The sequence below is a fragment of the Neolamprologus multifasciatus genome, chromosome 15 (genome assembly GCF_963576455.1).
Source record: "Neolamprologus multifasciatus chromosome 15, fNeoMul1.2, whole genome shotgun sequence".
In the NCBI taxonomy this organism is placed as follows: Eukaryota; Metazoa; Chordata; class Actinopteri; order Cichliformes; family Cichlidae; genus Neolamprologus; species Neolamprologus multifasciatus.
In genome coordinates this window covers 27,163,758-27,188,070 of record NC_140453.1, presented here as the reverse complement: position 1 = coordinate 27,188,070, position 24,313 = coordinate 27,163,758, and the positions used below count along the sequence as shown (strand labels likewise).

General features: G+C 44.7%; 3 protein-coding genes across 8 annotated transcripts; 2 read left to right on the top strand and 1 right to left on the bottom strand.

Annotated features, from left to right (window-relative positions):
• Window positions 1-1,414: 1,414 nt before the first annotated feature.
• On the bottom strand, window positions 1,415-6,713 carry LOC146502293 (activator of 90 kDa heat shock protein ATPase homolog 1-like). Of its 4 annotated transcripts, none has more exons than XM_085133205.1 (9): window positions 6,332-6,713; window positions 5,607-5,797; window positions 4,201-4,283; window positions 3,994-4,111; window positions 2,687-2,784; window positions 2,462-2,599; window positions 2,009-2,110; window positions 1,871-1,922; window positions 1,415-1,784 (listed from the first exon to the last, which is right to left on the bottom strand). In XM_085133205.1, the coding sequence occupies exons 1-9, from the start codon at window positions 6,409-6,411 to the stop codon at window positions 1,627-1,629; spliced, it is 1,020 nt and encodes a 339-aa protein (XP_084989331.1). In that variant the 5' UTR covers window positions 6,412-6,713; the 3' UTR covers window positions 1,415-1,626. The 4 variants fall into 4 exon arrangements, with proteins under 4 accessions (XP_084989331.1, XP_084989332.1, XP_084989333.1 ...); XM_085133206.1 differs by having other exon boundaries at window positions 2,708-2,784; XM_085133207.1 differs by having other exon boundaries at window positions 5,607-5,792.
• A 147-nt stretch (window positions 6,714-6,860) lies between these two features.
• Window positions 6,861-18,270, top strand: vipas39 (VPS33B interacting protein, apical-basolateral polarity regulator, spe-39 homolog). 3 transcript variants are annotated; one of them, XM_085133203.1, is made up of 19 exons: window positions 6,861-6,962; window positions 11,876-11,968; window positions 12,077-12,182; window positions 12,279-12,416; window positions 12,495-12,533; window positions 12,980-13,044; window positions 15,158-15,214; window positions 15,377-15,469; window positions 15,558-15,591; window positions 15,661-15,763; window positions 15,972-15,999; window positions 16,096-16,169; window positions 16,241-16,316; window positions 16,399-16,533; window positions 16,659-16,700; window positions 16,780-16,956; window positions 17,052-17,141; window positions 17,423-17,527; window positions 17,601-18,270. In XM_085133203.1, exons 2-19 carry the CDS (start codon window positions 11,876-11,878, stop codon window positions 17,619-17,621), a joined length of 1,476 nt encoding a protein of 491 aa, XP_084989329.1. In that variant the 5' UTR covers window positions 6,861-6,962; the 3' UTR covers window positions 17,622-18,270. The 3 variants fall into 3 exon arrangements, 2 of the variants coding, with proteins under 2 accessions (XP_084989329.1, XP_084989327.1); XR_014869396.1 differs by lacking the exon at window positions 6,861-6,962 and having other exon boundaries at window positions 11,093-11,968; window positions 17,052-17,305; XM_085133201.1 differs by lacking the exon at window positions 6,861-6,962 and having other exon boundaries at window positions 11,093-11,968.
• Window positions 18,271-18,390: 120 nt separating this feature from the next.
• Window positions 18,391-23,197, top strand: LOC146502291 (putative G-protein coupled receptor 132). The gene has a single exon (XM_085133204.1). The coding sequence runs from the start codon at window positions 20,877-20,879 to the stop codon at window positions 21,939-21,941; it is 1,065 nt and encodes a 354-aa protein (XP_084989330.1). The 5' UTR covers window positions 18,391-20,876; the 3' UTR covers window positions 21,942-23,197.
• Window positions 23,198-24,313: the final 1,116 nt, after the last annotated feature.

The window sequence follows — 24,313 nt, the reverse complement described above, 5'->3', positions numbered from 1 at the left end:
CTGCAGACAACAGCAGCTGACGCTCTGAGGGCCCCCCTGCCTGCGGTACTGGCGGCGGTCCTGCCGGCAGGTTGGTCCTCCGCAAGTGTTGGCCCCGGACGCAGCCAGCTCGCCACCGTGTCCTCCAGCTGTCGAGCCCAAGTGAACGGCCGCTCCCCCGCTGACATCTGACTAGCCCGAAATCGCCTCCGGTAGTCCTCCGGGGTGAACCCGAGCCGATCCAATACTGCCCTGCAGACATCCTCAAAGACAGCCCAGGACGCCGGGGGCAGGCTGGGCCACCATCTGTGCCTCCCCCGACAGCAGCGGCAGAAGCCTGGAAGCCCACTCCTCCTCAGGCCACTGGCAGGCAAGTGCTGTGGCCTGGAATGTCTGCATAAAGATTAGCGGGTCCAAGGTGACATGGTTGAAGTCCCCCAAGATTGCAATGAAGGCACTCAGGTGCTAAGTCTGTAACTGGGCTATGGCAGAGTGGATAGTGTCACACGCAGCTGTGGGGTTGGCAGAGGGTGGAATGTAAACAGGCTCCAAGTTCAGAAGGGTAAATTCCCTGTGCAAATAATACGACCTGAGTCCAACAGCGCACAGTTCAATGTCCGGACAACAAATCTGTTCTTTGATTGTTATGTGAGCAGGGTTACCCGCTCGCTGCACTGTCCCGGTCAGCCCAAACAGTGTGGAAGCCATTCACGGATGCGTTGTCATCGGGAATATCCTGGTGCTTCCCTGATTCAATGAAACACATCAAGCTACACTCCCAGTACTCCCTCTGATTCTGTGCTACCGCTTTCAGGTCATCCATCTTGTTTGCTAGTGACCGAACACTCCTGATTATAATAGGTGGCAGACACGGTTTGCATCTTCTTCTCTCTTTGTTCCTCTGCTGTCTTGCCATCTCCTTCTTTCTTCTCTTCTGTCCTCCACCTCTGTATCCTCAGTGTGTTTTCCTCCAGATTTCAGCTGGTACTTCCGTGGGTCTGAGGACTGATAAGATGGCCGGCATCAGGTCGATCAGCTGATCTCTGGAGTAAACCATCCGTGCGGTGTGTAGGAGCTGTGCCGCGGTCCCATTCCTCAATAAAAGTAACACTTGCGCGGTCACAAGCAGAACCAAAACTCTCGCAATTCACATGATTGAAAGGAAAGCTATTAAAACAGATGAACACTCTAAGTACAAAGTAAAGGACAAAGAAATAAGTAAGAAAAGGTTAAACTAAAGAGAAAAAAACAGAAGGAACTGTACTGCATGCATGGTTGACGCATGCACACTAAATTTACACATTTATGTCTTCTTTAATGAGGCAGGTTTTTACCTTGCAGTAGGAAGTGACTGTTGCTGTGAAGTGGGACTGTATAAATAAAGTTTGAAGTTAAAATGTTGCACCATGTTGACAACAGCAGGACAAACACAGAGTGGAGAGAAGTTGTTTATTAACATCCCAAGTCAAAGCTTAAAAGAAGATTTTAAAGTCTTTGATTGGAACCTCTTGGGTACATTGTTCCCTTTAGTCTGGGAGTCACATGGTGCCTCTTTGATACAGGAATTGTGTTACTGTTCCTTTAACAGTTCATTCTAACCACCACCTCCTCTCCGTCTGTCAGATGAGTTCCAGGGTTTGGAGTCTCTCAGTATCTGAATGTCTGCTTGATGGCCCGGAAGTAGAAGCGGGTCCAGCCCTCTCTGGTGGAGTCCTCTTCTCCTAAAGGGACTCCTCGGCACTCCAACCTCAGTTCTGTGTCGTCTCCTCGATCATCCAGCTCTAGGCTCACGGAGGCATAGTGGTCTAGAGAAAGTCCAGAGAGGTTAGAGTGTCCCTAGAAGTAGCAGCAGAAAAACATGAATGCATCACATCCTAATAGGAAGACTCACTGCTGGGCCATGTCCTGAACCGCCACTTCATGTCAATCCTCTTGTCTGGCACCTGTGGGGAGGGGCACAGTCTGGTTTACCATTCCGTCATGGTACAGCTTTGCTAATGTGTGAGTGATTGGGCAGCTGTGACCTCACCAGCTGTGTGAACTGTCCACTGATGCTCCCATCCAGCAACTGGAATTTCCCCCCACAGCAACTGTCCACCACCGCTGATGAGCGTGTGAATACCTGCATGAACTGCACAGAGATGTCAGTGGTATAAAAATAACCTTACTGGTCTGAGATTGACCTAATTTCAGGTAATGCCGGGGCCCAGTTCTGATCACCTGGTTAATTGTATTTGTGTTTTCATTGTCTGGTTTCAGTCAGTTTCAGGCCTAGAATTCATACTGAACTCGTAAAAGTCTGACACCAATTTTAAGCCCAGATTTGACCTGATTTTAATCAAACAAAGTTTTTCTTGCTGGCTGGTCATGACTGATTTAGATAAATTGAACAGGGTCTTTCATAGGGCGTCATTTATAACCTGTTCTTGTCTTTCTTGGTCTGTTCTGATTTCGTCTGGTCCTTCCTAGTCTGTTCGAGTACCTCTTGGCTGATGAATGTCCTGTAGAGTTCATGAGCGTTGGTCTGGAATGTTTCTTTCAGATCGAAACTGCAGGTTTGGTTACGATCACCTGTGGGACAGGGGGCGGTACTGGAGGAGCACTTGGGGGCGGGGCTAATCTGCAGGACAACACAGAAAAATCAAAGGTCAGCACTTCAACAGTGAGGCTGAACAGGAGCTAAGTCAGGACAGGAGGAGCATCCTACTTGGGTTTTATTGGTCTTAACCTCATTCTTCTTGGTCGACACAGATGAATGCTGCTTCAGTGCGTTGGTGGTGGGAAGAATCATTCCCTGACCAAACTCTGTGGGATCAGAGGTCACAGTTACCCCAGGGGTCATCTCCCTGGCTGATCTTTACAGGTGTAAATTTCATAATGAAGCGTTTTAGGGACTGTCTCAGAGTAATGGCTTGCTGAGGGCTGAAACTACAAACGTTCCAACCACCAGGAGAAGCTCAAAACAGAGTACTAAAGCTCCACTTAGATTTAACGTGTTTTGCTCACATGCATTTGTAGTGGATGTGTCACAATCCTGGGTCTTTTTACCCAGCGTTTTGAGTTTTTGTTTATTTTGATGTTTATGGTTTATGTTTAAGTTCATTGGGTTTTCTAAGGTAATTTGTTTATTAGTTTCCCCTTAAGTTTTCAACCCCTGTATTAAGTATCCCTTGTCCTTTATGTGTTTCATGTCTTCATGTCTTTTGTTGTCAAGTTCATGTTGTCACATCTGCGTTTCATTATGTTTCCTGTTTTATTTTGAGGAGGTTCTGTGTTCCTGTGTTCTATGTGTTTAGATTTACGTTTCCCCTGTGATGTCGTTATCCTCACTTGTTACAGCTGTTTCCCCATGTGTTTCCACTTCCCTCATTATCCTTCTGTGTGTATTTAGTCTGTGTGTTTTCAGTCATTTCTTGTCAGGTCGTCTGCTGTGTTCACGTCATGCATCCAGGTTTTTTCCATGTTTCCATGCCAGGTTTCATGTTGAAGGTTTTTTCATGCTTTAATCTTAGTTCACCCAGTTTAGTTTATTGTTTAGTTTCACCTTTGTCTTTTGTTTTGTACTTCTTTGCCAGCCTTAATAAACAGCTCGGTTTTGTTATTCCATGTCACGTTTCACATTCTATTTTGGTCTGCATTTGAGTCCTTTTTCGCAATACATACAGTCTGCCTCAGCCAGACTCTGACAGGATTGCTGGGTGCTAGAGTTAATTGTAGACTCTGGTTGTCTCAGTAACTCACCCCCTCATATCAGCAGTATTCTTAACACTTTGGTATTCACTTCCAACTATTATCTCAAGCCTGGACCCACCCACCTCTCACTGCTGAATTTCACAGAACTTTAATGGTTTCAAGTTTCCACATTACTTCTAGCTTTTTCCTGTTTAGACCCACCTCTAAAAGGCTTTGATAGTTACTGACTGATCTACTTAAGAGACACAGAAGAGACACCCACGAACAGTTCTAAAAACTCCTTATGGTCAGAAACTGCCTGCTGTGTTCTAGGTAACACACCTGATTTTAGCCGCTGGACATACTCGCCCAGAACCCTGCGAACCTCCTGGACGCCGGAGGTCTTCATGAGGTCCAGGAGAGGTGTGTTGGGCTGGTCTTTACAGAGAGCCACGCAGATCTGGATAGCAACATAATTATCAATACACTCATCAGTGCAGTCATCACTGGGTTGCAGGGTATGTGATCAGAATCAGAAGTCAAACTCACATCCAGGTCGTCCTCGTCATTCTCGTCAGACAGGTTGGACACATCAATAGTTCCTCTGAACTTCACTCCCCTGCAGGACATCCCTGCACACAGAAAACAGTTGGCACTACAGAAAAAGAGCAACCCTATGTTAAAATCCCCGCTGTACACGTGGCTAGAGATTCTGGCAGTCATAGTCAAATGTATTCCAAGGGCCAGAGCGGGTGACACTGAGTCAAAATGAAACCTTTCATATAAGGATAAGAGTAGATTTAGTAGTTATAATTAATATCATCAGCAAAGACTTCTGGTTTATAATAATGGCTTACACAGCAGTGGGGAAGAACTCTTCAGTATTATCTTTTTTCAATACCATGTGCCAACACAATGCAGAGCCACTGCTTGAACTCTACTCCCATAGAGATTGATTATCTTGTTTAATGTGTTACCTGACTCTGAAAAAGAAAGACTGAAATCAAAAGCACTTGACTCCCTGGTATAAATGAATAATGTGCATTTTCAACCAGATAACCTGTGAGCTAAAGAGGAAATGGTGTCTTGCTGATTTAGAAGATCTTCATTTAGCCAGGAAAAATAATTTGTTGCTCAATAAAAGTAAAGCTGGAACATCTGACTATTCAACACTCATAATGAAGATTCTTTACAGTTTTTCCCCAGTGACCACTGAAGTTAGGGTTAATGCTGATAATATTTCAAAATAACTGCTCAAACATGCTCCGAGAGTTATCATCATGATAGCTGCCACGTTGTGCGACGTGCTTCTAGAAGAACTTTGGCTGAAAGGTTTACTGCATGGGTCTCAAACCTAAATGAGCTATGGGCCACTGCTGGCACTGTCATCTTATTGGAGGGCCACTTCAGTGTTCAAGTAATACAAAACAAACAAATAAGAAAACACCCACAAATATTTTCTAAAATGTAGTGTTGTATTTTTAAATTTCAAATATTGTATAACAAGACAAAACGTTTTTTTCTCACTCTTAACTGAAGCCCTTCATTGAACCACCAAATAAACACACCAGTACTCTCTACCTGGCCAGACACATGGCAGCACTTCTACTATCATTTTGTTCATATTTAACAAATATGCAGACATAAGTGTACACATTAGTTTTTGACTCTCTCACTGAACTAACAGAGCCAATACCTCAGCATATTTGTACTCTCTGCTCATATTGCCTTCATATTAAATCATTTTTGGCTTTTTAAATAACTTATTTTAACAAAAAAAAGTCACTTCAAGGATCAAACTGTCAATATACGGGGCAGCAAGTAGCCCCTGGGTTGTGAGTTTGAGACCCCATATCTACAACATCTACGTGAAGGTTAAAGTCAGTCACATGAACCAAATTTAGATGGTCTCCCATGATGAATGGATAGACGACATCATCAGTGAGATCACTGACCCAGCCAGCTGAGTCTCAGCTGCCACTCGTAGAAGTAGAAGAGCTTCCCTTTGCGGTTATTGATGGAAGCTTCTCCCTCCAGCTTAGTGACTTCGGTCAGCTGGCAGACACCCTCAGGTTCCTCCACCTGCACACCGAGCAGCAACTGATGGAGGCACTCCGAGGACCAGGAGGACACATCTCGCTCTGTCCTGACCAGGGGAGAGAGGAGGGTCAGCAGGTACCAAATCACGCCCACCTCTGACATCACAGAGTTCAAAAATACTTCCAAACATGTGCTGAACCAGCTGCGGCTCACATAACACACACTGAGAGTCTAAAATAGCTCATCCTACAGTATCACATACACACTGAGATCATTCTGGAGATGTCCTCTTCTTACTCAGTCATGACATTCAGGCTGTTACCATGGAAATGAGGCCAGTGCCCTCAGTTACCTGCAGGAAGCCCCAAAGGTTACTCAAAAAGTAACTTTTGTTACTCAAAAGCTTGAATACACACATGAAGAGGGGCCTCAGCATGTCACATGACTGACCTTCTTGCGCGTTTTCTATCACTGAGCTGAAGCAACTTCTATAGCAACAGCATTACCTGAATTCTGCCTTCATCAGTCTGTCTGTCTGCCACATGGACCAGTTTATATTTATTACAATAAATAAGTAGTAGTAATAATAATAGTAGTATGAGTACTGAAGTGATGGTAGCATTGATGAAGATGAACAGACCAGTGCCAGTTGTTGACGTTGGTGGCATCAGCTCTCTCCTCTACTATCCATCGAGGGTCTCCTTCACCCCATTTAGCCATCACAATCGCTGATCAATACAGGGCCAATGAGACACTGCTGCTCACACTGCTAAAACCCTAAGCCTGATACCAGCTGAAACATGAAACGCCCACTTCCTCTTAGCACTGTCAAAGTAAAAGCACAGAGGACGTGGGACCCTGACAGTTACCTTGAGGCCAGCTGTGGGTCTTTGCTTCCAGATTGGGAACCAGCAGAGCTATACCTGCACGCTGCTCTCAGGTGATAATAACCTAAAGCCTCCCAGGTGGAAATAAATCAGCTGATGTCTGCAACCAATCTGTTGACAGTCACATCACTGATGCTGAATGTAACAGACCAATCAGATCCATTTTTAGAAGAACGACTCCTCTGGTTTATGTGATGTTTTATTTTCAGACTTTTAAGACAATCAAATTAAAAAGAACATCTGTCTGGTTTCCTGCTCCTTTAATTGAATTATTGATTAGAACAAAAATGGACTTCCTGGTGCAGCGTACTACAGCTCCCAGCAAACTTTGCGCAGCCGGAAGCATCCTCCGTCAAAGAGAAGGAGACGAAGAAGCAGGCGAAGGTAAAAAAACAAACAAACAAATAAACAGCTGATTGATTCTCATCGATTACCAGGTTTACAACCAGCGGTTTGTGCTTGATGTCTACAGATTAGACACCTGCGGAGTGACGTCACATTCCCACCGTTTGTCACTAAAAACACTAATATACGGATTTTTTATTTAGCTAGCTAATGCTAACATGCTAATAACAAACCTGCAGCTGTTACCAGAAAACGTGTCTGTAAAGGTTCTCAGTCATCCAGGTCATCGTAGTCTAAGGAGCTTGGAAAGAAAAGCATCTGGACTTATTTAATTTGCTTGAAGACGTTTCACCTCTCATCCGATAAGCTTCTTCCGTTTGACCCTAGAACCGAAGAAGCTCCTCGGATAAGAGGTGAAATGTCTTCAAGCAACTTAAAGAAGTCCAGACGCTTTTCTTTTTCCGAGCTCGTTACTAGAAAACGCACACGTGCATAGCAGATGTGAGTCCGGGATCAGAGTGTGTTTGGACTGACAAGAAATCAGGTTTAGCCCGTCCAGAACCGCTCCAGGCTAACCAACACGGGCTACGGCAGACTGCAGCGCACTACAACTCCCAGCAACCCCGCGAAATTGTAGTGGTTCAGTGTGGGAACGAATCATAACTCACAATAATCTCTATTGAGAGCTTCAGTAGATTTTCTTAATGTACATGCTATGATCAGCTGATCTGCTGCTCTTTATGGATGTATACACCTGAATTCAACAAGATGTGAGCCGATGTTTCCTGAGTTGTCCTAGCTGATTTCATCCTCTACACTGACAGTACACTGTTTATGCTGTCTTTATATTAGACACTATACAACCATCATCAACTGAAATTTATATGAATCTCTGCTACACTTGATGTAAGCTACCTGAAATGAAACCACAGCATCTGTGCACGTACCTTTACTGTATCCATCACAGTGCAGAAAACTAACCTGTTTATCTTTTTCTCTCCCTGTGAAATGCAGCTGGACCTTTAGCTGTAACACACTGTGAGACAAACTGCACACAAACAGTTTTTATGTTTGCTGATGTTTGTTGAGCTGATAGAAACGCTGCATTTCAAACTGCCTGACACTTAAAAAACGTTACTCCCTTTATGCTCGCTCCTCTTCAGCAGGGCTAGCTAGATGCTGAAGTACCACAAACAAAATTCATGGACACCCCTGGCTATGACTATGAAGGTTCGCAGTGATATAAAATAATCACTCCCCTCAGATGTGTTAAAACTAAAGTAAGGAGCAGTTTTGAAAATGTAAGGAGTAGATGACCGTGAGATGACCAGCCGGGAAGAACAGGCCGGGTTCCGACCCGGACGAGGCTGCAGCGACCAGACATCGCCCGGCACTCCAAACTGTACGGCCTCAAGGTTAACGCCGAGAAGACCAAAGTCCTGACCACCGACGGCTCACCAACGATCGTCCACCTCGACGGTGTGCAGATCAAACAAGTCCAACAATTTCAATATCTGGGGTCCCTCGTCGAGGAGAAGAAAGTGGCATCATCAGTGGAGATACGCTCCAGAATTGGGCAGGCGGGGGCAGCATTCGCTTCCCTGCGCTGGTGCGTCTGGAAGAAGAACAACATCTCATTGGCAACAAAGATCCGCCTTTACCGAACCCTGATCCTGCCCATTCTACTTTACGGCGCAGAGACGTGGACAATGTTCAAACACGACCTGAGCAAGCTCGAAGTTTTCCAAATGCGTTGCCTTAGATGCATTCTCGGCGTTTCCCTTCGCGACCGTCATTCGAATGACACCATCCTCACCAGCTGCGGCAGCCAACCGACGATCGGCGACCTAATCCAGCGCTGCCGACTCCGTTGGTTTGGCCACATTTGTCGAATGGACCCGAGCCGCTACCCCCATGACCTAGTCTGGTTGACCCGCCCCACCGATTGGAGGGTGCATCGAAATGCACCAAAGAAGACATGGATGAAACAAATCCAGGATGATTTGAAGGCCCTTCGACTTGACTTCGAGCAGGCAAGAACCATCGCCTTAGATCGAAAAGCGTGGAAGATAATCGTTGGTCAAGCAAGAGAACCGGCGGCACCTACAACAGCGTACTGGTTGCGCAGCAGACCACCGCCGCTGGTCGCCCGCTAAGGACAAGAAGAAGAAGTAGAAAGTTCAGTTCAGATATTTGTATAAAATGTAGGGATAAAAGTAAAAAGTTGTTTAAAAAAAAAAAAAACTCAAGTAAAGTACAGATACCTGAAGATTCTGCTGAAGTATTTGTAATTCGTTACTTCCCACCTCTGGTCCCAGACTAGATAAATGTGGAGGGTTCAGGAAGGACATCCGGATCAGGCATGCAGGCCATAAAAAATCAGATTTCCATACCGGATCGGTCAGGCCCGGGTTAACAATGACTGACTCGGTGCTGCTGGCCAACAGGTGCAAACTGGGCTACTATTGGCTACTACTACTGACTACTATTGAAGATGAAGGAAGAGGAGAGGGAGAATCAGAATACTTTAATAATCCCTAAGGAAATTATGTTGTTACAGTTGCTCCAAGACAATAACAGTAACAGACTAAACTAAATTAAATAATATAAGATATTACAATGTTTACAAAATAATAACGGGCAGCATGGTGGCACGGTGGTTAGCACTGTTGCCGCACAACAAGAAGGTCCTGAGTTTGGTTCCACCATCAGGCCAGGGTCTTTCTGTGTGGAGTTTGCGTGGTTTCCCTCCGGGTACTCCGGCTTCCTCCCACCATCCAAAGACATGCACTTTGTGGGGATAGGTTAATTGATTAATCCAAATTGCCTATAGGTGTGAATGTGGGAGTGAATGTGAGCACGAATGGTTGTCTGTCTCTGTGTGTTAGCCCTGCGACAGACTGGCGACCTGTCGAGGGTGTACCCCGCCTCTCGCCCTATGACAGCTGGGATAGGCTCCAGCACTCCCCGCGACCCTGAAAAGGATAAGCGGAAGCAAATGGATGGATGTTTACAAAATATAAGAAATAGCTCTAATGTATACAAATATATTTATAAATATCAAGAATATTAGAGACATGACATATACATGATTGACATTTTACTCTGACCTGTGAAACGTTGTTATTTTACTGTACAGGGTGTGCAGAAGGGTGTAACTTCTGCATTGTGCATTAGATGGAGGAGTTGTACGGAGATATCCACAGGCAGGAATGATTTCCTGTGTCGTTCAGTGGTGCCTTATGGGTAATCGCAGTCTTCTCACTGAGCGTGGTCCTGGGACTGGCCAGCACATCATGGAATGGGTGGGAGGTATTATCCAGCATTGTCCTTATCTTGGACAACATCCACCTCTCAGCTACCACCCTAAGGCAGTCCAGCTCCATCCTCACAATATTACTGGACTTCGGGATCAGTTTATTTAGTCTGTTGGCGTCTGTGACCCTCAACCCAACAGCATGGGATGGCACTGGCGGCAACAGACTCATAGAACATCCTAAGCATTGTCCGACAGATGTTGAAAGACCTCAGAGACACGTCTGGCCCTTCCTGTTGAGTGCAGTGGTGTTTTTAACCCAGTCCAGTTTATTGTCTGTGTGTACTCCAAAGTATTTATAGTCCTCAACAAAGTCCATATCGACTCCCTGGATTGAAACAGGGGTCACAGGTTTCCTCATCCTCCTAAAGTCCAGGTCCTTCTGAGAGGACATGTTAGGACTAGGAGGCAGTGAGACAGAAAAAGGCAGGAAAGGCAGGAATGTGTAGGTGAGAGTAGGACTCTAAGTGTTGGGACTGTGATGGGAAAGGGAAAGAGGGTAGATATACTATGAGAGACCAGCAAAGGCCAGGAGCAGTGGAGGTGGATTCTGCTGTACCTTGGTGTAGATAGAAAGAGAAAGAAAGCAGGGGTAATGTTGGAGGTAGAATATGTAAATAGGGTTGTGGCAGTAAGGAGAGTCTGAAAAAGGATCATGATTTTGAAGCTAAAAGTCAAAAGGTGTGGAGTGGTAGAGAGTGTTCCCACACGGTTAGCGTGGTGATTGGAGCAGACTTTAAAGGATATGTAGGTGAAAGGAACATCAGACAAATGCTTTTCTTTGTGCACTCGTGCTACAGTCAAAGCTGATTTGAGTTTGTGAGTGGGAAGAGAAAAATGGTGGCATGGTCTACAGCTGCTGAGGGGTGGGGATATGGACAAAAGAGTAAACTACATTCAGGAAAGAAACAACTGCATTATTCTGTTAACACAACATCTAATAACACCTGCACTGAGAGCATGCTAACACAAAGCTAGCCAAGAGCGCAGAGTGATGTTAAAGCTGAGTTGTATGCAGACCCGAACCCAGCAGCCAGAGCCTAAACTTCATCATGTAACAAAGACAGTAATGAGCAGTCAGGCTGCAGCGTCTGTTTCTACCTGTCCATTTGTGTGTACTGTAGAATCACCCTGGCAACCACTCTGCAATGTGTTTTGGCTGATTTTTGGTTTTACTTTGTGTTTATGTGTAAAAATTGTATGCGTGTCCTCATTAGGATAGAGATCTGTGTCAGGTTTATACTGTTAAAAGTAAATGGGTGACAGTTGTTTCAGGTCATTTCTGGAATAATGAGAAAGTAATGTAACAAGTAGTGTAATAAATTACTTTCTTTAGCGAGTAATTAAGTAACATACTTTATGAAAAGTAATGAGTAATGTTTAACAGATTTTTTTTTGACCAATAACATAATAGTGCTAATAATACACACTGAAAATGAAAAATATGAAAAGCTTAGCATATGCTGAGACGGTGTTTCTCACTGTGCGCCACTTCCTGACCTGTGATCTCATCACATGATCAATAAGCAGAAACAGAATGACATCATGTGATGCAGGCTGTGTCTTACCAGCTAATTGCTTCCTTCCTTTCTGTGTTGACAATTTAAATAAAGAGTCACTAACTCTTTATGTCCAGATGATTAAGAGTAAAGTTGACGAGGAAGACTACTGGCACAGCTCCAAGTTTAAAGCGTTCACCTTCGATGATGAAGATGATGAGTTAAGCAGGGTAAGAACTCCAGAACCAGAAGCCAGAGTGAATTGTTCTAGCCCTGCATGTGTATCATTGATTTGATGTGGCTGTCAGGTGTGATTTTTAGGTGTTGTTGTCTAACAGTTGAAGGAGTCTCGGCAGGCAGTAAACAATATACGGCGGCTGGTGGAGGAAGACGATGACGAAGATGATGTCGAGAGGGTCAGCTGGAGTGGCGAGCCAGTCGGCAGTAAGACCCCTACATTCTCCTCATTTGTCACTTCTTTGGAGAATGCTGAGATTTGATTGGTTATAGGGTGGTTACCTGTCATACGTGTGTCCACAGGTATTTCCTGGTCCGTTAAAGAGACAGCTGCCTCCAGTCAGAGGGCAGATAGAGAGCCTGCCTTCCCCAAAATTAGCACTGACACGCCATCGATCAGTAGGAGCCAATCAGGATACTCACTGAGCTCTCTATTCAAAGGTGAGGACGGTCACATGACTCAGATAGACCGAAGCCTGATCATGTGATTCACTGCAGTTGTCATGTGATTGTGTGTAGGAAAACCTAAGGTAGGGAACTTCCAGACCTTCAGTGACGGTGAGTCCTCAGATGATTCAGGTGGTGTTCTTATACTTTTACGATATTTCACCTAGTCACGGTCATGTATATCAGGGTATATAAATGAATGGTGGTTGGATGAATATGGGATGATGTTGAATGGTGATTGGATGAATATGCAATGATGTTGGTTGGTGGTTGGATGAATATTGGATGGTATTTAAAGGTCAAATAATGGTTGTATAAATAGTGGGTGATGATTAGATGGTGATGGATGATGTTTGGATAGTGATTGGTTGATGGTTCGATTAATAATGAATGCTGATTTGATGGCGCTTGGATAATGGCTGCGTGAATACTGGTTGACTAATGGTGGTTGGATGTTATTTGGTGGTTGCATGGTCATTAATGATGGTCAGATGATAGAGGATGTATGGTGGTTGGATGTCTCGCTCAGACTGACATTTGTTTTTTGGGGTTTTTAGCACTTACTGACTCCTCTGTCAGGCTCTACGCCCCTGAGCTCCGAAAACCAAAGTCTGAGTACAAGGTAAGATTACCCTGGTTAAATAGGGTGTTATATTTAGTAATCTAATTACGATGGGTGTGTAATATGGCTGTTCAAATATTGTGATAACTGTTAATCTCATTACAGTTATGCTTCAAAATCCAGTTACTCTTGGGTATTCTGATTACCCATGAGTAATTCAATTATAATATCATTAACCTGATGTAAGTTGATGTGCACGACTAGTCGACTGGACAACTAATCTTCACTGTTGTCACTAGTCGGTACCAGACATATGAGTCATTTAACCTAGTTGTTTTACATTTGAATTAATCCCCACTGCTGGTAAATAGTTGTGTCCTAATCTTATGGAACCATCTGCCACCAGGTGAGAAACGCCAAAAATCAGCCTCATAATTTAGTCACCACTGTTATTTCTAGTTCTTTTAAAGGCAAAAGAATGAGATCACAGACAATCCTTAGCGATAGGGCAAGGAGTTCAGTTGTTTGGGAAGGGTTTAGGGTAGAGTCGATGCTTGTCCACATTTAAAGGAGCCAGTCGAGGTAGACACCAACTGGGTAAGGTAGTCCGACCAGGGATATCCTGCCAGGAGGAGGCCGCTGTGTACACCTGAGACATGGGTCATGTTTTGTGAACTCAAAACATGTTTTAAATAATTTGGATTCCTCAAAACAGCCACCCTTTGCTTTGATTACTGCTTTGCACACTCTTGGCATTCTTTCGAGGAGCTTCATGAGGTTGTCACCTGAAATGGCTTTCCAACAGTCTTAAAGGAGTTCCCAGAGATGCTGAGCACTTGTTGGCCCTTTTGCCTTTGATCTGCGGTCCATCTCATCCCAAACCATCTCCATTGAGTTTTTAGGTCATGGTAAATGGTAGATGGACAGATTCTTATATAGCGCTTTTATACTCTGTAAGGTTTTCTGAGTGATGAGAGGTGTGACGTGTAACTGTTTGCACAGACCATTTTTTGAAAAAACAATTATCGGATTCATGAAGCTGAACTTAAATCATGCATAAATGATTAGTATTTATTCAGGTTTGGATGTATGCGTTTGTAAAATAGTTATACTCTTGCTCAGATTGCTTCCGATTTTTGTGTGGATTGACGTACGTTACACACAAATCACTGCACACATCTGTAAATCTTAGTTTATGCTTTTGGGTCATGTCGTACGCATTTGCAACCCTTTTGTGGAAAATTCCTCTCCGTATTTAATCACCCCCCTCTTTTCTGGTCAGAGTGAATTTTTAAACCAGCTTTGAATCAGGGCCATCCTGATACGCATGAGGAGGAGCTCACTGATGAGTCGGAAACAATATTTAGTGTTGATTATGTTCACAACGGAGAAAACTGCCTGGCTTTTGTGTGTGGAACCAAACATGGTGACTTTCCTCACACCTGTGGAAGGTCAGCTCATGCAAATGGCTCTTTTGAGTCCACATCTGCTGGGAGATTGCATCTGCAGAGGCCCAGCATTCATCTGTTGCTCTATTTTCACTGTACACTTTTTGTTTTTGCACAGCATGTTCGTTATTGTTTCATGCCACCAGTCTCTCTTTATTCAGTTTTCAGACACAGTTGTCTGTGTTTCTCCTTTTCTTTTTTCTCCATCGCTTTCTTCTTTTTCACTGTCTTTTCATGTGTAACTAAGTCTCAGCTGTCAGATTTACCGCCTGGAGTATACAGAGTTCATTGGCTGAGTGGTATCACATGGGGTGGCTTAAGTTGCATCCAACTGGTCTGTGCATTTCTTTAGCCACTGAACCACTACCATAAAGACCAGAAAATGCTGGACCAGTTAAAACAGAAGCACCCTATCAGCTTTGAAAATTTTGCCTTCTGTTTTTACTGGAAGTCCGGTTCCGTATGGGACAGCTTGTGGGTGCGGCTCAGGACCCCAGTCCGCCTATTAGTGACCTCTGGCTTATGTTGACATTAAACGGTTCTCAAATTTAACTCCATATCCGTATTTCTTAGTTTTAGACCAGTGGCTTACTCTAATATTTTTCCCTCATTTAGTCGACTAAGAAATTAGTCACCATTGCTAATTTAATTACTCTGGGGTAATGTGATTACAGTTATGTAATGTGCTGTCATTTCTAATGGTGATATGGTTATTGTGATGTCAGGATTATGTCAGTGATTGGTCACCTGAAGAGACGGTTCAGAGACTTCAGCAAGGAAAGGTAACACACCTGTTCACCCAAGTCTGAGTATTTCTGCTCTGTATTAATATTGTAAGTATTTGTACTGTGTGGCAGGCCGTGTCTCTGGAAAAATTCAGTGTGGTACTCTGAGCATCAGTACTCTGTAGTAGTAGTACTGTGATTATTTGTACTGCATTGTAGGCTGTGTCTCTGGAGAGGTTCCGCACACTGCAGGACAAACTGCTGCTGCTCGATCTCGCCATCGCCGCTCATGATGGAAACGTCATCACGGCTGTAACTTGATCTGATTCATAACGGCATCATTTAAACTTTATTAACCATCCCATCAGACACAACTGAGCATGCTCTGTTTATGTTTCAGGTTTTAATCTATCTAAAGAGGACGCTCTGTAAAGGTGAGTGTGGTCTTGATCCCGGTCCTGCTGGTTGATTGGTTCTCCCACTGACTCTGTTTTTGTTCTCAGAGGTTTTGTTTCGAGAGCTGGAGTCCAGGCAGACAGCTCTCAGACACTTCATCCACTACCTGAGTGAGACCCAAAACCAGAGGCTGCTGCTGGAGCTGCACAGGTTTGCTCACACCTACAAGTACACCTGTCCCTGCTGATTACTGCCCTCGTCTGTATGAAGCGTGATGCTGAACATGCTGCAGGTGTTCTTGTGACTGAGTGATGAGGTTCAGGTCAGCAGGTAGACATTCAGATGTGTCACAGGTATCTGGTGTACACCTGTACAGATAGAACTCTTTTGATGTGTTTGCTTTCTTCCCGTTCCTCAGAGCACTGGGCAGAGCTGAGGATGCGGCGGTATGTAGTACTCTGTAGCTATAAACACATCAACATTGATTCTTCTGGCGTTCATTGGGATGATGATGATGCCATTTCCTGTTTTTATGGCAACAGCTGCTTCAGTATAAGGAACACTTGAGCATCACAGATGAAAACAAAAGACGGGACTTCCTGAAGAACTGCCTTAGGTCAGTAATCTGATTACACTCAGGTAACTGTTAGTGTTTGTTGTTTACAGTTGTTTGTTCGTTGTTTTCAGCCTCCCATTTTCTGCTGAGGACCTGGCCCATGTTCAGGATCACTACACTCTATTGGAAAGGCAGATCATCATCGAGGTCAGTAACCAGTTAATTAAGTTCATGACGAGGTTGAAGGTTTCTGATTGACTAGATCCAGTTTAATCACTGTTGTTGCTAGGTGACAGACCGGCAGGCTGAGCGTGGAGGGAAGGTGGAAATTTTCCAGAAGTTTCCCAGAAAAGCTTTGATCCTCAACATGCCGCTGATCACCACGCTGTACTACTGCTGCTTCTACCACTACACTGAGCCAGAGGTCAGTCTGTTAGCCTGTGTTAGTTCCTAGTAGCCTGCATTAGTGTTAGTCCCTCTTAGCCTGAGTTAGTGTTAGCCCCTGTTAGCCTGAGTTAGCAGTAACCTGCAACAGTGTTTATATTTCAGGGGACCTTCAGCAGTCCGTTAAATATCCGTCAGACCTTTAAGGTGAGAGCTGACTGGTTTGCTTTGACTTTTGACCTCTTTTGATCTGTTTGACTCACTGACCTGTGACCTCTGAACTCAGATCTCAGAAAAGCAGTACTTTGTGACAGCTTTGGCTGCAAGGGCGAAGCTGAAGGCATGGCTGGACGTGGACGCTCTGTTTGCCAGCAGGAATTGGCTCGGGTTCACCAGGAAGAAATCACCACTGAGCTTCCAGCGAGTTGTTGACATCCTACAGAAGAACTCCGCCCCCACACACGTGAGCTACTGTAACACACCTGGTGCAGAGGTAGTGAGAGACGTAGCCATCAGCTTGTTATTGATTTTTGATCATTGGTTATTGATTACTGTCAGGTGCTGCAGGACTACGTGGCACTCGTGGACGACGGAGAGTTGAGGCTCACTTTGGCTCAGAAACATAAATGTCACGACATCGTCATCAGTGTGAGTCTGCCAAATTTGATTTAGCTGCTTGTGGTGGAATTAAGGCACGACGGGTCCAAGGATCATAGTTTTGAGCCATTTTATTGAGCACTTCTCACCACAACAACCAACCTTTGAGTCCCCGTGTTTTAACACCGCAGGTGTGATCTGCAGATGCCGTGCAGGTGCGTCCGCACGGCACCACAGACCACGCTCCACCACACTGCTGCTTTAAAAATGACCAATCAGAGAACAATACTTTGTATGATGTCATGATGATGTTGTATCTCTGGGCAAATCAGACATACCGGGACATGAAGGACCGGCAGCTGCTGCTGGGATACCGTGGGAAGGTGGTGAGGGGCTCAGTGGAGGAGAGGAAGATTGATGACCTGCTCAGCAACCCGGTGAGGAGGGCTCCTTTGTGAACTATATCATGTGACTTGACATGTGACTAAACTATTTCTTCTTTTCTTTCAGCAAATTCGCTGGAAAAACTAACATGGCTGTCACCATGGCAACATGAATGTCCTTCCAGCCCATCTGTGGCTGTCTGAATCGATGTAGCTCGGCCTACATAGCCAGAAAGGGGGAGAGTCATGACTCTGATGTTCCTTTCAAAACAGGAAGTGACTGTATTGATGTGAGAAAGAGGGGGTGGAGTTATTTCTTCATGTTTCATCAGATAATTGGACACACCTCTGACATTAATTCTGACATCATCACGCCAAATAAAATAAAAACACAGATTGATGCTTCAGGACAGCACATGCTGGGATACGGATGCTGCTGCCATATTTGTCCGAGTATGTATGTGTGCTCTCAAATGTTCAGGTTGCCACCTCTCATAGACAGATCTGTCCTAAAGTGAACAGGTTTGAAGTTTCCCAAGTAAAACAAAAATCCAAAAGCTGTGATCAATCCCATGTTTCTGTTAACATGAAGAGCGGACTGATGTATTAAATATTCCTGTACCGTGTGAGAAAATAAATCATAACTTTTAATTAAGAGACATCAGAAACAGCTGATTTTTGCTTAATGGATTTTTTTAACCTTTTATTTGTTCACAAACATAAAGTGCAAAATAAACACAAACATCCCCGAAACCCATCTCTCTGTTACAAACAGCCAATAAACATTTATATATCAATTATTGACTCTCCTCGTTTGTATAATTAATGACGATTTTTTTTCATCACCACATGAGAGATTAAAGGGAAATAAACAGCAGCTTTGAAGAGCAAACATTCAGATAATTATCGGGTTTTCAGGCCAAACATCGATATTTTTCACTCCGCTGGCGCTGAATGTTGGCGCTTCCTTCTTATTTTACACGTGTTGTACAGGATTGTGTTTACAGCCCCGTGCATTTTATGAGACTCCTCGTGCTGCCAGCAGGCGGCGCGCGGTCGCGGTTTCACGTCATTGAGGAAACTGAACGCGTGCAGGCTGGCGTTTATCGATGGTCTCTGATAACAGACGAAAACGATGTGTCGATGAGACGGTTAGGAGTCACGTGACTCTGCGGGACGTCACTGAGCATCACTTCGTTAAGGAGCAGCAAGAGGACAGACGCAAGCTTCACCTGAGGACAGCAGGCAGCGCTTGCAGGTACAGAGACATACACTTACTGCAAATACACTGTAGTGCTGCCAGGTTTATTAGACAGAGTACTTTATTCTGCTGTAATAGCATTAAAGTCACGTGGTGTACTTCAAATATTCTGAGTGTACTTTCAGTTCACGTAGTACTGCAGTATACATAGTACTGTACAGAGAGGTTACTGATGAAGAACCAGTATTATTGATCGAGTTATTAATCCAGTCGATCGATCAGCGGGACACACAGCTGATCGATCAACCGATCAGAAAATATTCGTTTAAAGTGAGTCAGTCGGTGATGAAGAGGAGGATGAGAACAAAGAGCATCAAATATTCACACTGAACCTCAAGTGCAGCCTTGTCCCTGTGCTCTTTGTTCCTGTTTCTCTAGTGACTCTGAAACACGCCAAAGATAACGCAGTGTGACATAGAGCTGTCAGCAGAAGAAGAGGTCTGAGGCCTAAAATGAGTTTAGTTTTTTTTTTTTTTACTTCATTGATCTGCAACCGGTTTAGATTATTTTATTTGTTATTGTACAACAAAGTACACAGCTAAATTTACTGCAGTACTGCTTAAAGAAACAGTTCTTCTTGTAGTATATGTAAGAGTAATAACAGAAGATAGTTGATTGGTTAATAAAGTAACGATAACTGTAGTACTGAGTACTTGTGTATTTTTACTGCAGTAACAAATGAGTACTTTAATGTACACTTTAAACTTGCCGCGCACTTAGAGTACTAATAGTGCATTGTACACAGTACTTCTGCAGTACTCCTTTGAAGTACTGTTACAATGACTTTATGTGTGAACTGATGAGGGATCAGTATGGAGGTGAAGTTATCGATCGCCATTTCAAGTATGTATTCCTGTGTCAGGTGTGTAAAGTGCTCAGATTGAAACCACAGAAAAAGAAAGCTTACCTAGCCAGACCCAGAGATACGTGGTTTCCATGCACCGATGAGGTGAGGTTTCAGCATGACAGACGTGAGAACCATTATTGTGGCAGGGTTTCCTGCAGCAGTTTCCTGTGCAGGCTCACTTCAGACAGGAAGTCATCTCATAATCGTGATCGGTCAGCCTGATGACCAATCAATCAGGTGGTATAAAGGTCAGAGGAAGCTAACAGTGTCTGACTGTGCCCACAGGAAAGATTCAGGTCGCTGATGAACTTGCTGATGAGTTTATAAACGGCGAGCACAAAAAAACCCCTTTAAGACCCTTTAAGAACCCTTTAAGATTTAAAAAACAATGTGTGAACACCTAGAAACAGATTCAACCTCTGAAGAGCATAAATAAATAGTCCCAGACCTGGATCTGGAACAGGTCGGCTCACCTTAAAGTGAATTCATTACCTCCTGATAACAGCTCAGTCCTGATACAAGTCCAGAAATCCCAAATTTACCTGCAGGCAGCTGGTGATCCAGCTTTCAGAATTTAGATGGTTAAAAGCTCATTTACGACACTGAAGGTTTTTGACTTTAGAAGGAAGGGGAAGTGAAATTTACTTTACAGTCTCAAATTCTTTCAGGGTTTAGTTTATTTTAATCTAATTTAACAGATTTCTGATCACCTGGTTTATCCTTGCTTTGCGGTGCTCACCAGTATGGCTTTAACTCTTTGTCACAGATTAGCCACTCAGCCTGCACTCGTCTGTGAGGGGAAAGTTCTTTTTATTCAAGTATGTAGTGATGAATAAATCAAGTTTCAGAATAAGAGTGTGGGTGAGATGTGAGAGCTCAGACCTTTTTTTAATGATCGAGCTGTTTTTGGCCTCATTTGGTGTTAAAATCATGCAAAAATCCCCACTCTCTCCATTGAAGGTCATTATTCAGGGCTGTGCCAGGTGTTATATGAATTGTGCAGCCCACATACAGCAGGTGAAAACCTCCCCTCAGACCGCCGTTTGATTGACACCTTCAGGTGCTTTTTCAGCGTGACACTGATCAGAGCAGCTCTCGCTGCTGAGCATGCTCAGCTGGGTCGGATTCTGCTGCTGTCTCCATGGATCCTGTCTGACCTTCTTGTGTGATCCTATTCACTGTGCTTTAAGTTACGTTTTTATTTATGCTGATATTAGTATAAAGACTGATTGGCTGTATCTCTCTGCAGATGATTAGCCCTGGGCTCTGATTGGTTGTCTCTCCCCGCAGACATCATGCTGGCAGTCACCGAGATGGTGACCCAGACGACCAATCGAAGTGACCTGAACTGCACGCTGCCGCATGATGAGGGCCGCCTACCGCTGGTGCTGCTGTACAGCGCCGTGCTGCTGGTCGGTCTGCCCGCCAACCTGTTGACAGTCCTCCTCACGGGGTTGCAGGTGCGCAGGAAGAATGTGCTGGGCGTGTACCTGTGCAGCCTGTCGGTCTGTGACCTCACCTACCTGGGGACGCTGCCGCTGTGGGCGATCTACGTGAACAGCGGTCACAGGTGGCCATGGTCGTCAGCGTTCTGCAAGCTGACGGGCTACATCTTCTTCAACAACATGTACATCAGCATCTTCCTGCTCTGCTGTGTCTCCTTTGACCGGTGCGTCGCCGTTGTCTACAGCCTGGAGTCCCGTGGCCTGCGACGGCAACGCCATGCCGCCTTTGTTGTTCTCGCTATCATCCTGGTGGTGGCCATCGGGCACGCCCCTGTCTTCACCATGAAGGAGGGCGCCACAGAGGGTTCGCACCACTGCTTTGAGCCGAGTCAGAGCAGCGCGATGGTGACAGGCTTCTACTACGCTCGCTTCGTCATCGGCTTCCTGCTCCCGCTGCTGTTGCTGGTGGTCACCAACCGCGGCATCCTGGCTAATGTGCAGCGCAGCACAGGGCTGCAGTTGGCACAAAAACGCCGTGTCCGGCAGTTGGCCGTTGGTGTGGTGGTTCTGTTCCTGGTGTGCTTTGCCCCATACCACGTCATCCTACTGGTCCGAGGCGTCATCTTCCACTTCCCGTGGCTTGACAACTGCTCGTTTCAGAAGGCCATGTACACACCCTACACCATATCGCTGGGCCTGTCCACCATCAACAGCGCTGTCAACCCAATCCTGTATGTCTTGTCAAGCAACAACATTCGAAAGGATCTACGGCGAGGACTTGCACAGGTCTGTGGCAGGGTGCTGGTGAGAACTCCGTCCAACACCAGCCAGAACAAAATCCAGCCGATCAACAACTCTTTAGAGCTCAACACAGGCAGTGAGAGGCTGGCAGCAGGAAAACCACCCGGGACCTGAGGTAGCGGTTCCACAACACTGCAGTGTCCTGCAGCGTCCTGCAGTGTCCTGCAGCGTCCTGCAGTGACCACAGAGGGCCAGGACCAAGAACTGGGGGACTTTGAGTGCTACGCATGCACAGAAAAACAAAAACAGAAATGTTTGGAACGAGAACTTTAGAGACAGAAGCTAGAGTAACGAAGGTGACACAAACACGAGGATTTGAATAAGGCCTGAGAGACGTTGATCTGTGATGTTGCAGTGCTCTGTGTGCACTGCTGTGTTGCACACTGTCAGCCTCCCTGCTGCCACGTGTTAGACTGAAACAGCAGCATCGTACCTGATGGCCGAACACCTAGTGCGTGGCCACTCCCGCAGACACAGAAACATGTAACTGCATCTCAAACATTCACACCTGCAGGGAACTAGCAGGCCAATCAGAGCTCACAGAGACAATGTGACTCAGTTGTTGCTGATATCTGATTATTGATCACATATCTGTGTCCAAATAAACTCATTTTTATTCCCATTTCACCTGGTCAGGTGTTCAGAAGGTTCACGGTTCACCTGCCGGGTTCCATCAGAAACAACTTTTGTGTGCACTGAGGAGCTGTTCATGTCCTTTCTGTTGTTGAGGGGACACTTTTTACTGTAGCACTTCAACCGGACAGACAGGTGACCTCAGATTATTGTTTTCTCTGAACCGTAGCTACATCACACACCTGGTCTCACAGTTTTTAAACTGTATTCAGTGACTGGCTAATGTCTTCTGTCATCATTAAAAAATGTAAATTTTTCATGTTCACTCATGTGGACTTTTTTCAAGCAATTTGAATTAAATGTAACCGTGATCAGTTTCCAGTAGCAGGACACAGACAGAAATTTGCATAGTAAAGAAATTAGAATATAAAAAAAAAGGGGAAAGAGAATGCGAATAGAAGCATAAGGATAAATATAGCATATATACACATATATAAATACAGAATATATAAATAAATAACCATCGTATGATCACGTGACCTAAGCCACCTCCATTTCCTCAATCAGATAACGAGAGTATCAGAGAGCCTGGAGAATAATAACCCAATGCTGGAAGCATAAAACTACAACACCCAGAAGATGGACTACAAAATGCTGACATTACAGAGGTGTTTTTTTTTAAGAACAACTTTATTTATACAGAACACATGTCAGCGTCCACGCTAGGAAAAGTTTACAGAGTGCAACATTAAAACACATTAACATTAACAGAACCACATTAGAAATGAATAAAGATATGGTAAATGGTAATGGTAAATGGCCTGTATTTGTATAGCGCTTTTACTAGTCCCGCCTAGGGACCCCAAAGCGCTTTTACACGTCCAGTCATCCACCCATTTACTCTCACATTCACACACTGGTGGAGGCAAGCTACAGTTGTAGCCACAGCTGCCCTGGGGCAGACTGACAGAAGCGAGGCTGCCATATCGCGCCATCGGCCCTTCTGGCCAACACCAGTAGGCGGTAGGTGAAGTGTCTTGCCCAAGGACACAACGACCGAGACTGATAAAGATAATAAAAACAGAAAGCTGTGAGACCCACTGAAGGCTCCACCCACCCTGACCTCTGACAACTAAGAGAGTGAACAGTATTGTGTCCAAAAAGGAAGCTCAGATAAACAGAATTATAAGCTTCAGGTGCGTCAGGCATTTATCAACAAATCTGAGTTGCTGATAGCTTTTTTCTTTTTTAATCTGATAGAGTGCTACTATGAATTATGGGATGGAATCGTCTCATCATCATCACCTCTCCACTGATTGGCTGCGATCACCCACAAACTAACTAAAAATAAAATGGAATCACTTCCTGTTTAATCTGATGGCTGGTGACAGTGAAGTTTATTTTATAGTTTTAATATTCAGGAACTTTATTTTCTGTCACATTGAGACTTTTCAGGGTCACAGATAAGGTGAGAGTGGATGGCAAGGTGGATGTGCCTTACATCAGTGATCACAAAGATAATTCTATGAAGAACTCAACAAAAAGCATGAGAGAGGGTTCATCAAGAGGTGAACACACAGGAAGTTGACTGTTTCAGAGCAGCGTGCGTCTGTGGTTAACACTGTGCATGTGCATGGAGGCGTTTGAGTGGAAACAGGAAGCCGCAGAGAGTGCGAGACTGCAGAAGAGAGAAAATTCAGCAGGTGTGTGAGCAGCTGCTCCTGCCAGGAGGAAAAAAAGGACTATTTAAACCATAGAGTGAGGCTCACCTGAGACCTGAGCTGAATCACCTGAGTCCGCAGGTGATTCAGCTTTTTATTTGTAAACGTCCAGTAAACTCAAACTTTGTGACGTGAATAAACAGATGTGACGCCAGAGGCGGGCTCGAGCTCCAGGTTCATCACGCCATTGTA